The sequence below is a fragment of the Cornus florida genome, unplaced genomic scaffold, assembly GCF_030987335.1.
Source record: "Cornus florida cultivar Cherokee Brave unplaced genomic scaffold, ASM3098733v1 CherokeeBrave_3.0.0_Hap2_Chr04, whole genome shotgun sequence".
Classification (NCBI taxonomy): domain Eukaryota; kingdom Viridiplantae; phylum Streptophyta; class Magnoliopsida; order Cornales; family Cornaceae; genus Cornus; species Cornus florida.
Window position 1 is genome coordinate 60,692,515 of NW_026775574.1, and position 11,242 is coordinate 60,703,756.

The 11,242-nt window shown below is 35.4% G+C and overlaps 2 protein-coding genes across 2 annotated transcripts; both read right to left on the reverse strand.

Annotated features, from left to right (window-relative positions):
* Positions 1-884: 884 nt before the first annotated feature.
* On the reverse strand, positions 885-6,126 carry LOC132305026 (uncharacterized oxidoreductase At4g09670-like). The gene is made up of 2 exons (XM_059802710.1): positions 5,982-6,126; positions 885-1,574 (listed from the first exon to the last, which is right to left on the reverse strand). The coding sequence occupies exons 1-2, from the start codon at positions 6,124-6,126 to the stop codon at positions 922-924; spliced, it is 798 nt and encodes a 265-aa protein (XP_059658693.1). The 3' UTR covers positions 885-921.
* Positions 6,127-8,477: 2,351 nt separating this feature from the next.
* LOC132303352 (uncharacterized oxidoreductase At4g09670-like) lies at positions 8,478-10,863 on the reverse strand. Its single transcript, XM_059800584.1, has 2 exons — positions 10,244-10,863; positions 8,478-9,305 (listed from the first exon to the last, which is right to left on the reverse strand). Exons 1-2 carry the CDS (start codon positions 10,703-10,705, stop codon positions 8,634-8,636), a joined length of 1,134 nt encoding a protein of 377 aa, XP_059656567.1. The 5' UTR covers positions 10,706-10,863; the 3' UTR covers positions 8,478-8,633.
* Between the last annotated feature and the right edge of the window lie 379 nt (positions 10,864-11,242).

Below are 11,242 nucleotides of genomic sequence, written 5' to 3' on the forward strand. Positions count from 1 at the left end.
GTGAGGAACACTTGTATCTTTAAAGTTGGGTATAAGAGCTTAGGTTGGAAATATGACATTCAACAAAGTCCAACCGGTTGCATTTCGATTAATTTAGAACCTGTTGCATTTCTTACACAAAATCAGCTCTCAGGACAAGTAGAACTGGTTACACTTTTCTAGCCGGTTTCACTTTTAAGTAGACTACTTGTATTTGCCTGCGAAAAATCGGTAACTTTTTAGTTTTATTTTTTTTCCAATCTTGTAGGTTAGTCATTGCATGATTTTAAAAACTCTTTTTTACATATTGTAAAGACTCTCTACTATATATATAACATCTTCCACAAACCCTAGAGAGATTAGAGCTTTTGATTGTTCCAATTGGAACAATAAGGGTTTTCATCTTTTACCCATCCTTTGATCAAAAACCCTAATTCTCAAAAACGTGTTCAAAAGCAAGCGTAATAGACATTAAAGAAAAGCTTGGTAGGTTCCTGTTGTTTGGATGTAAAATATTTTTTGTTAAAAATAAAAAAATAAAAAAATTATTTTTTTATTTTTTCGTGTTTAATTGTCCAAAATTTAAATAAAATATTTTATAAAAAGCTAACAAAAATATTTTAAATAAATATTTTTTCGTGTTTAGTTGTCCAATACAAGTTCTAAATACCTTTGCGGAACACCTAAAAATTAAAAGAAAAAAATATTTTACTTAAAAAAAATTTAATAAAAAATAATTTTTGAAAAAGATATTTTACGTGGATACATTAATTAATATGGAATAACTTACAACAATCTTTTCAAACTGTTTCTAATCTCTCCTTTTATTTCTTTTTCTGAAATCCTTCAGAGCCTACAAATTCATCAACCCAGAAAAGGGTAAGTTAATTTATTTTGAGCAAAACCATAAAAGTACGTGATCACACAATAATCTCCAATTAATTAATTCACAATCTCAACGGGCTCGAAACCATTGGCGATCGATCCCTTGACTGCATCAAGAACCAATTGTGTCTTTCTACTGAGGGTTGGCCACTTCTTCTCCGGCTTCAAGCCATTACTCTTAATACCATTAACCAGAGTAGCAAATTCTGTCACCATGAGAGCTTCCTGAGGAAGATCGGTCGTGACAATGTGCTCACCCGGTATCGGTTCACAGCCTAGAGCGCGTTCCCCAAACTTGGAATTCGAAGCTATGAAAAATGTCCCAACATTCTCTTGAAAAGGACCAGCAAAGTCATGAACACGCAAATAACCCTTTGTTCCGAGAGCAGTTAGGTCCATGCTAAAATTGGTAAGGAAAGAGCAATAGAAGGTTGCTATTCTCCCGTCCTCCCACCAAAGAGAAGCTCCGCATGATAGAATCACCCCTGCTTCGTTGAAGTCCGGTTCGCGCAAAGCTGTTACTGTTTTGGGCAGGTCATAGTCTGCAGCCCAAAGACTTGCCCTGATGCAGTACCATCCAGCATCACCAAGAGCTCCATAAGCATCGAGATCAGGCTTCACGCGAATGTCATTTTTGAGAAAGTCTGCGCCAGCATCGTATGTGAAGGAGGTGTGTAACTGTGGAAATAAAAAATAATCATACTCGTGTACTGTGCAGTCCAAAGTAAACTGATCCACTATGTTTGAAACAAAGTACACTGAACTTTGGCTCTGGCTCACACCCAATCGTTCTATCAAATACCAATAGCTGACAATCCTCTGGCTTTGCGACGTACCATCCAACAGCAACTTGACCTCAGGCTTATGCTTGATCTTTGTAGAAGAGTAACAGGTAGATCAAACAGCACTTCACGAATGCTTTGACCCTTTCAAAGTGTGATTGTTTTTACTTCTGTTCTTCAATATTTGAATTTTATGTAAAACTAGATATGTTTTTCTTTAATCATCGTAGATGCAACTGTATGATCACAATCAAGATTTGAACAAAACTCTTAAACTCACTATGTGTTTATGTGTGTGTTCTAGAAAGACTGAAAAAAATCTCTTGGATTTTCTGCAAAATAATATTCCTGAGGCTTTTATGAATAATGACGTTGTAGTGCAAAAGCCGCCAATAAACCCAAATGGCTATCAGGGTTTATATATAATTTACAATGACCTAATCCCTCTGAAAATATAGGAAATTTCGTGCATAAGACTTGGTACAATTATAAACCAACTAGGAAAGAAATCAAAACAGGATTGCAAGTTTTCAAAAACCTGTAACAAACCCTTAAACCGGTTCAAGAAAGGCTGAACTGGTTCAAGTATGGAAGAATGAATTTGAGGCCAAACTTGAAGGGCTTGAACTAGTTCAGAAAAGCTTGAACTGGTTCAAGTCTATCAAACTTGAATCCAAAGGCTGAACTTGGTAAAAAATACTATTTTGGAAATTTCTGAAAATATACCAAGTATGGAATGTGTCATAACCTTTTTAGATTTCTTTCTAAAGTGTTGTTCTTTCCTTTCTTGATGATTCCAGCTATGGTGTATTTGAAAAACCTTCATTCCGTAGTCACTGTCCATCCCGATATGGTAACTTGAACAACTTGTGATGATCGTGTAATCTTTGTCCTTTTTTCGACATTCAAAATTGTTTTATTTAATTATTTAATTGTTTATTTTATTCATTTATTTGTTCATTTCTTTTCTTGTTGCCTTAGGGTTTTGTGTTCGGAAATGTTTTTTGAGATCGCATGCATTCACTTTAATTTAATTTATTATTAATGCCTAATTAAATTGTGTAAAAAAGCATGCTTGTTTAATTTCATTTCCTAAGGGTATGAATGCATAACTTCTTTAGAAATATTTTTATTTTTCGGGGTTATTTGTGCAATTAACTTTTTAAGATATTTTGTCTTAGGGATCTTTTTACAATTATTTTTGTGAGATATTTAGAACAGAAACCATTTTGTAATTTTTGAAAAGTGTGACAAGTGTCACCTTTTCCTTGGACCATTTGTTGACTTTTGGTTGGAGACACTTGGAAGTTTAGGATTGTAACAAGTGTAAGGTGTAGATTTAACCTAGTGAGGGTGCATTGGATGGTGACAAGTGGAGGGGTGTGATGTGTGTGTGTATGAGAGAGGTAGTGTTAATATAGTATTTGTGACTATCAACTTCATTAGTTAGTGGAAATTCTAGTAAAATCACTTTGTCTTCCTCACCTTTCACCTAAGCCACCATTGAAGCTTGAATCTAACCCTCTTCCACTAAGCTTTTGGTTTTGCACTTGGAAGACAAAAGCTTCCCCTCACCTTCCTTTAGAACACCTTGTCTTGGATTCCATTTTTGCTTCCATTTTTCCTTGGTTTCTAGAGATACAATTCTCTAGTGAAGTAGGGGGTGTTTTATGTTTATTTCCTAAGTGTTTATTGTGTTCTTTGAAGTTAATATACATTGTATGCATGTCATTTAAATTCTAGGGTTGCATATAGATGAATATTGTATATATCTAACCTAGGGTTTTATATTGTTCAAGGCTTTTATATGATGTATCTATTGTATAGTTGTTATTTCATTTGGTGTAAAATTAAATTCTAGTAATATCTTGTTGTTGTAACTATTAAATTCTAGAATGATTCTTGCCAACAACTATGTTGTGAAATTATTACTATGTTGTTGTTTAAATCAAGGATTTGAGGTTTACTATGTTAGTATGAATGGATTTCCTAATTTGACAACCTTATAGTAACATAGTTGTATTCACATTGTGAACTTGACATTGCAAATGCCATTGTAGCTTAAAGACTTAAAGTATGGTTTGTGTGGTTTCAAATATTGGATGTGCATTCGAAGGTGGTTAAATGCATTGTACACCTATATGGTTGTTGTGACACTATTATTGGTTTTGGAAATACTTAGGACATTAGTTTCGTGACATGGCTAGAGTATGACTCTAGTGCGGGAGGTACGAGTTCTTCCCAAAATAGTACGTACTTAGGTAGTTCCTTGCGGGTTAGTAGCCCAAAACAACTAATTGTCTTGGTTGTGATGTTCATAACGAGATACCGTGTCCAAGATATTCCTATTGTTTGATTTCACGTTTCATTTTCCAAGTTGACATTACTTTGTGACTGTAACTTGTTGTTTTACAATGGATGTTCCAATATTGTTCAAATGCAGTACTTGTTGTTTTTCATTGGATGTTCCAATATCGTTAAGTATGTTACCTATTGTGAAATGCTTTCAAAATGTTCCAAATATAGCTTTAGAATGATCCCTTAGCTTCCCTTTGAAACTAGACATTAGGAGGCATAATCCACATGTGTTTATTTATATTACACTTGCAAAAAACCATTGAAACTTTAAGGTATACACATACACATCATCCTACTGAGTAATTTGATTACTCACCCTAGTTGATTATTGTTTTTCAGGCAAGGAGACACTCATTTTGGATGCGAACCATCTATAGCTCGGCTTGTATTTACATCTTGAACATGTTTTGTATATTTTTGGCATGCTAGTGTTAGCATGATATAGTTGTCTTTTGAAGTTGACAATGTGTAATGTAATTAGAAGCATGCTTTGCTTCCTCTTTTGGGTGTGTAATCTGTATTTAAACATTCTCTTTTGGTGTAATTTAACGTGTGTGTAATGAGGCCAAGGGCTAAGCACTTTAAAGTATGCAAAGTATTTCATTTTATAACATGTTTTTCTTTCTTTGGTATTGCATGCACTTGGGGGCATTTTCATCATTTCACTTCGCTTTTTATTCTTGGTTTGGACCATGATTGACATTAGAATCACATTTGGATAGGGGTTGCTTCAAAAACTTTTCCCAAAAAGTCCCATTTACCCCTTGAATTTCAAAATTTTCAAAAATTTTCAGGTTGCTGCCCATCGATTGTGATCCATCACGATTGGTCACAAATAGTTGCGATCGATATGAATTTTTCACTTTTTCCATCGTTTGTTGACCTTACGATCGATCGCACCTGGGCATCTCATTTTTAGGCCAAAAATTTACCCTTTATGATTAATCGTTCTTTAGTGCGATCGATCGCACCTGGAACCAATTTTTTAGCCTTCATCGTTCGTAAATTTTACGACCGATCACACCTATGCACATTTTTGGCAATTTTTTGTAAAATTTTGGAATTTCATATCTTTTTCGTTCGAACTCCTAATCAAGTGATTTTTAAGTCTAAGTTTATTAATTTTTTGTTGCCTATCCAATGGTATGCATGGTAGCATCCATTTCTATTTTAAATGACCATTTTACCCCTAGTGGCATTCTTGTCCGTTTTTAAATCTTAGCTTTTGCATTTGTTTCTTTTTTGAGTCTCGTGACTTCTCGGGAGGTCACTTTGGCGTCTTAGAGGTGGTGTCCATCTCTAGAGACCTCTTCTCTTTTTCTTACTTCCGCGTTTGGGACACGTTATAGGGTTAGTTTTCTGTTTTCTCGCTGACGCGTCGGGTTCTTTGAAATTCGAGCCGTCACATAACTCAAGACTTGTTTTGTTCACGATAATTGCCAATTATAGAATTTATATTTCACAATCTCACCCTTTGGTAATTTTGTGACAAAAACCTAAAAACATTTAAGCAATCTACCCAAGCAGAAAAGTAAATTACAATTTTGTTCAAAAGAAAACACGAAATTTTATCTCTATTCTCTTCTTTTCTTGGATAAACGATTTAACCTGATTTCCTGCACAATATCAAGGAAAACTAACAATGAAGTTTAACAAATAAATTTATAAAAACTCCCCCTTAAATAAATATCCAATTATCTTTCAAATTACTCCCCTTGAAAATAACATTGTTATCCCCTTTTTTGGAACAAATTGACAAAGAATATAATGGCAGAGTAGAGAGAAACAAGAGAAATAGATTAATTCAGTTAAACATGTCATTTAAACATATAAGTTAATATCCAAAAGTAATGACCATGTTAAATAAAAGTATGATGTCATGATGTATGAGAAATAAACAAAAAAAAAAAAAAAAATGTCAGCATCATTATCTCCCTAAACAGAAAGTCAGTAAGTCATCAATACTCTAATCTTCACCACTTTCATCATCCTCATCCTCATCCTTATCCCCATCTGAATACTCAGCACCATCATCCTTATCTCTCAAAGATGGATTTGGTGGTGTAGGCTGGTAAACATCCTCTGAAGAACCTCCTGATTGCTGTCCTCTAAGCTGTCCCATTTGAACCTTGAGATCTTATATCTTATCCATCATCCTATCAAACATAGTAGTCTGATGCTGAAGAAGAAGAGAGTACATCATGTTTGCATCAGCTCTAAAAAAATTTCCTTTGGGAGGAAATAGCTGTGTAACCTCTGGAGCCTGTGATGAACCCTCATCAGCACCTCTCTGAGCCTTTCTAGCATTCTCCCTAGCTGATTTGGACTTATTCAGTGCACGAGTGTCTAACTCAGTCATAATACGCTGATGTTATGCTCTTGGAGGAATCTGAATATTCTTGAGCTTATAGAAATTCATAATTATCATTAGAAAAGGAGATGATCAAATTGCGATGCAAGTTCTTTTTGTAATGAGCCATCATTAACTGCATAATGAATGGTGCAAGTTGTATGTGCTCATCTATAGCAAGAAAGTATAGAACATGTGCTCGCTCGAGAGTGATCTTGTCCTTTTTGGAAATGTCCCAGATTAGCCATAGCGAACAAATTGAAGAACACCGCTTCATCTGTTAGAAAACGAGTTAGAATACTATCTTCATTCCTTGAAGTATTCGGAACACAATAATTCAGGGTAATTCTGGACCTGAGACTTCCAATGGTAATACTTGTCCCGTCATCTTATCTCTATCAGGAATGTCCAAAATGGCTTGAATGGCTTCTTCATCAACCATATAATCAATTCCAAAGAGCGACACAATGAAGAATGTATCCTTAAGCTTTTGAATATTGACAAAAAATAATGTACCATATCCAAAGAAAAGTAGCTTTTACCGAGCTTGGTAAAGAAAAGCCATTTGTTCTTCTCAATGTATGTCACAAGCTTCTGTCCAGCTGTACCACGAAGCTTTTGTAGATTCACATTCCTTTCAGTCTTATTCGGACTATCCTTGTAGATGTCAACATAAGCTTTCCAAGCAAGATCATTATAGAAGTGTGCTTCTTCAAACTCAATTCTTCCCGTGCTTGAAATAGAAGGATAAGCAATTGGTTCCTCTTATGACGGAGAGTCAGTTGCCATAGGAATGGAAGAGGTGTCTACGTACTCGGCCTCCATGGTAGAGTCTGCAATGCAATGCAAGATTGGAGAAGCTGCTACGTACTCGGTCTCCATGGTGGAGTCTGTAATGCAAGATTGCTTCACAACTATCATTGGAAAGCCATCAGCGGTCTCTACAAAGGGGGCAAGTTGTTCAATTTTGGAAGTACTATGAGTGACTTGCTCATTTTTTTTGTTCAGGGGGTATTTTGCTCATTTGTTGAAAGTCCAGTAAAGTATTTCACACTTTTGCCTTATTATTATTTAGGCAAGGATTTAAAGTGGAACTTTCAATAAGAGATATATTTGTAATGTTAGCAAATTTTGGAGTCAAAATTTGACGATAGAGTTGTAATATTTTTTTAATCTGGAGTCTCAATTTTTTGAATTTGAAGCGCAAGTGCCTCTTACCGTTGAATCCGTTGAGAATATCATTTAGTGAGTGAGGAACACTTGTGAGTATCTTTAAAGTCGGGTATAAGAGCTTAGGTTGGAAATATAACATTCAACAATGTCCAACCAGTTGCATTTCGATCAATTTAGAACTTGTTGCATTTCTTACACAAAATCAACTCTCGGGACAAATAGAACCGGTTACACTTTTCTAGCCGATTTCACTTTGAAGTAGACCAGTTGTATTTGCCTGCGAAAAATCGGCAACTTTTTAGTTTTATATTTTTTCCAAACTTATAAGTTAGTCATTGCATGATTTTAAAATCTCTTTTTGACATATTGTAAAGATTCTCTACTATATATATAACATCTTCCACAAACCCTAGAGAGATTAGAGCGTTTGATTGTTTTAATTGGAACAATAAGGGCTTTCATCTTTTACCCATCCTTTGATTCAAAACCCTATTGTTTCAACAATAAGTGTTTTCATCTTTTACCCATCCTTTGATCAAAAACCCTAATTCTCAAAAACGTGTTCAAAAGCAAGCAAAATAGACGTTAAAGAAAAGCTTGGTAAGCTCTTGTTGTTTGGATGTAAAATATTTAAAATTATTATTTTTTTCTTGTTTAATTCTCCAAAATTTAAATAAAATATTTAATAAAAAGCTAACAAAAATATTTTAAATAAAATACTTTTTCTTGTTTAGTTGTCCAATATAAGTTCTAATTTTTTTTTCAAGACCTTTGCCGAACGCCTAAAATTTAAAAGAAAAAAATATTTTACTCAAAGAAGTTTTAATAAAAAATAATTTTTGAAAAAGATATTTTACGTGGATTAATCCGAATCACATACAACAATCTTTTCAAATGTTTCTAATCTTTCCTTTTTGTTTCTTTTTCTGAAATCCTTCAGAGCCTACAAATTCATCAAACCCGAAAAGCACAGGTTCATTTATTTTGAGCAAACCATTCAAAGTCCAAAACCATGGTCCAAGCACTACAGTATCAATAATGTAATAGTAGTATAAAAACTGCAGCCTGCAAAACAAGTACGTGATCACACAATTATCTCCAATTAATTAATTCACAATCTCAACGGGCTCGAAACCCTTGGCGATCGATCCCTTGACTGCATCAAGAACCAATTGTGTCTTTCTACTGAGGGTTGGCCACTTCTTGACTGCATCAAGAACCAATTGTGTCTTTCTACTGAGGGTTGGCCACTTCTTCTCCGGCTTCAAGCCATTACTCTTAATACCATTAACCAGAGTAGCAAATTCTGTCACCATGAGAGCTTCCTGAGGAAGATCGGTCGTGACAATGTGCTCACCCGGTATCGGTTCACAGCCTAGAGCGCGTTCCCCAAACTTGGAATTCGAAGCTATGAAAAATGTCCCAACATTCTCTTGAAAAGGACCAGCAAAGTCATGAACACGCAAATAACCCTTTGTTCCGAGAGCAGTTAGGTCCATGCTAAAATTGGTAAGGAAAGAGCAATAGAAGGTTGCTATTCTCCCGTCCTCCCACCAAAGAGAAGCTCCGCATGATAGAATCACCCCTGCTTCGTTGAAGTCCGGTTCGCGCAAAGCTGTTACTGTTTTGGGCAGGTCATAGTCTGCAGCCCAAAGACTTGCCCTGATGCAGTACCATCCAGCATCACCAAGAGCTCCATAAGCATCGAGATCAGGCTTCACGCGAATGTCATTTTTGAGAAAGTCTGCGCCAGCATCGTATGTGAAGGAGGTGTGTAACTGTGGAAATAAAAAATAATCATCTTCGGACAATCCCAGAATGCAGAGGAAATGATAGCTTAAAATTGAGCTAGCGTGAGAGAGAAGAATTGAAGCACAAAACGTGTTTGCTAAGCTATTGGTGGCTTATTTGTTTTCATTATACATCATCCACATATAATTAATAGAATTTTTTTTTACAGTGGCAGAGATCAAATGGTAAACTAGACCTTCCAAGAAATATGAAATGCAGTCATAAGCGAGAAGGCTATCATTTCAGTCTCGTCCATTACACAAACTATTTGACAATTTTGAATTTTTGACAGCACGAAACAGGACAACCAAAAAAAAATAAAAAATAATACTAATAATAATAAAACTAAAATAAAAAAATAGAACAAAACCGCAACTGTTGAAATGCAAACCGTGTTATCATTTTATACACCAAAAACGTTATCATTTTATACACCAAAAACATGTTTATTTACAACACTCTGTTCTCATGTTTATCATTTCTTAGGGATCAATGTTTGATGCGATTCTAGAAGTCAGATTCACGAATTCACGAACCGATATAAGAACAACCACTTTGTGAAAAAAAAAAAAAAAATCGTCTCACTTTTCAGGATCAAGCGATTGATACCAAAAAAATCCCCAAATATCAAAAATCAAAATATGACAAATTCAATCAATTTGAAGTGACTGAAAAATAAATAAATAAATCAACCAAAACATAAATTTATTATTTTACATTCCAAAGTAAAAAAAGTTATTAGATAGTACCGGGTCAATCACTAATTGACACCCATACGGCAACAAGGTCAACTGCAATTAGTAATTGATCCGCACCATACAATAATTTTTCGGGAATTAGTGATCGAAAATTAAATGAGTTAAATTCATCAAATTAAGAAAAATAACAAATAATAAAACAAGTAAATGAGTGTGTGTAGACATACCGATTTGAGTTTTCCGAAATGGAGCTTATCTGAGATAAATTCTGTCATCTTAGCCGTCCGAGGATGATGCATCCACATGGTGGCGTCCATGAACTGCACACCGTTGGATTCGCATGCCTCAAGGATCGTGTCCAGCTCCGTCACGTGCAAAGCCACCGGCTTCTCCAGCAGCACGTGCTTCTTCTTCTCGGCGGCCAAGACCGCCCAGCGCACGTGCAGGCTGGTCGGGAGTGGCACATACACAACGTCCACCTCTGGGTCATCCAGCACGGCCTCGTAGCTGCCGTACAATTTAGCCGACGCCGGGAAGCCGTTCTCGGCAGCGTATCTCGAGGCTTTTTCGATCGAACGGCTGCCGATGGCCCAGATGGTGGCGTTGGGCGCGAGCGTAATGGCCTTCGATACCTTGCGTGCTATGTTAGCGCAGCCCAATATTCCGAAACGTACCGTGGTTTCGGCCATTTTTTTTTTTGTTTTTTTACTCTTAACTTTTTTCCCAGGCTGTGAGAAAGCAATACGAAAGAGATATTACTCCAATTCTTGAAATTTTTATAGAAAATGTGCCGGCGATGGTTTACAAAAACCAGAAAGTCATATGCATAGTTGAGTGTTTGACTGGAGTGGTACCAGAAAGAGAAACATTGAGCCACACACGATATAACACCTGTGAACCAAGAAGAATTGCTTTTGTCGTCTTTGAAAAGTCACGCGTGATTAAATCAGGCTGGTTATATGAATCTTAACCCGCCGCGGATTCGTAGGATTAGATTGGATTGAATTTTATCAAAATTATCTATTACTGTTTTTATAATTACTATTATTTAGTATTTATTTATTTTTTAACCATATCTCAATAGATAAAAATTTAATTTATTAATATTAATTTAAATAGATAAAAAATTAATTTATTAATATTAATTTAAATATTTAAATAATTATTAACTAATACTCCATGCGTTTCAAAGTTAGTGTCATGCTTTTCTTTTTTGTCTGTCCCAA

Excerpts from the sequence above, each read along its gene's own strand:
- LOC132305026 (XM_059802710.1), bottom strand. The coding sequence starts at position 6,126 with ATGGGACAGCTTAGAGGACAGCAATCAGGAGGTTCTTCAGAGGATGTT. Across the intron at positions 1,575-5,981 it reads GGATGAGGATGATGAAAGTG|TACACGAGTATGATTATTTT; the intron begins GTGAAGATTAGA and ends TGGACTGCACAG.
- LOC132303352 (XM_059800584.1), bottom strand. The coding sequence starts at position 10,705 with ATGGCCGAAACCACGGTACGTTTCGGAATATTGGGCTGCGCTAACATA. Across the intron at positions 9,306-10,243 it reads ATTTCGGAAAACTCAAATCG|TTACACACCTCCTTCACATA; the intron begins GTATGTCTACAC and ends TTATTTCCACAG.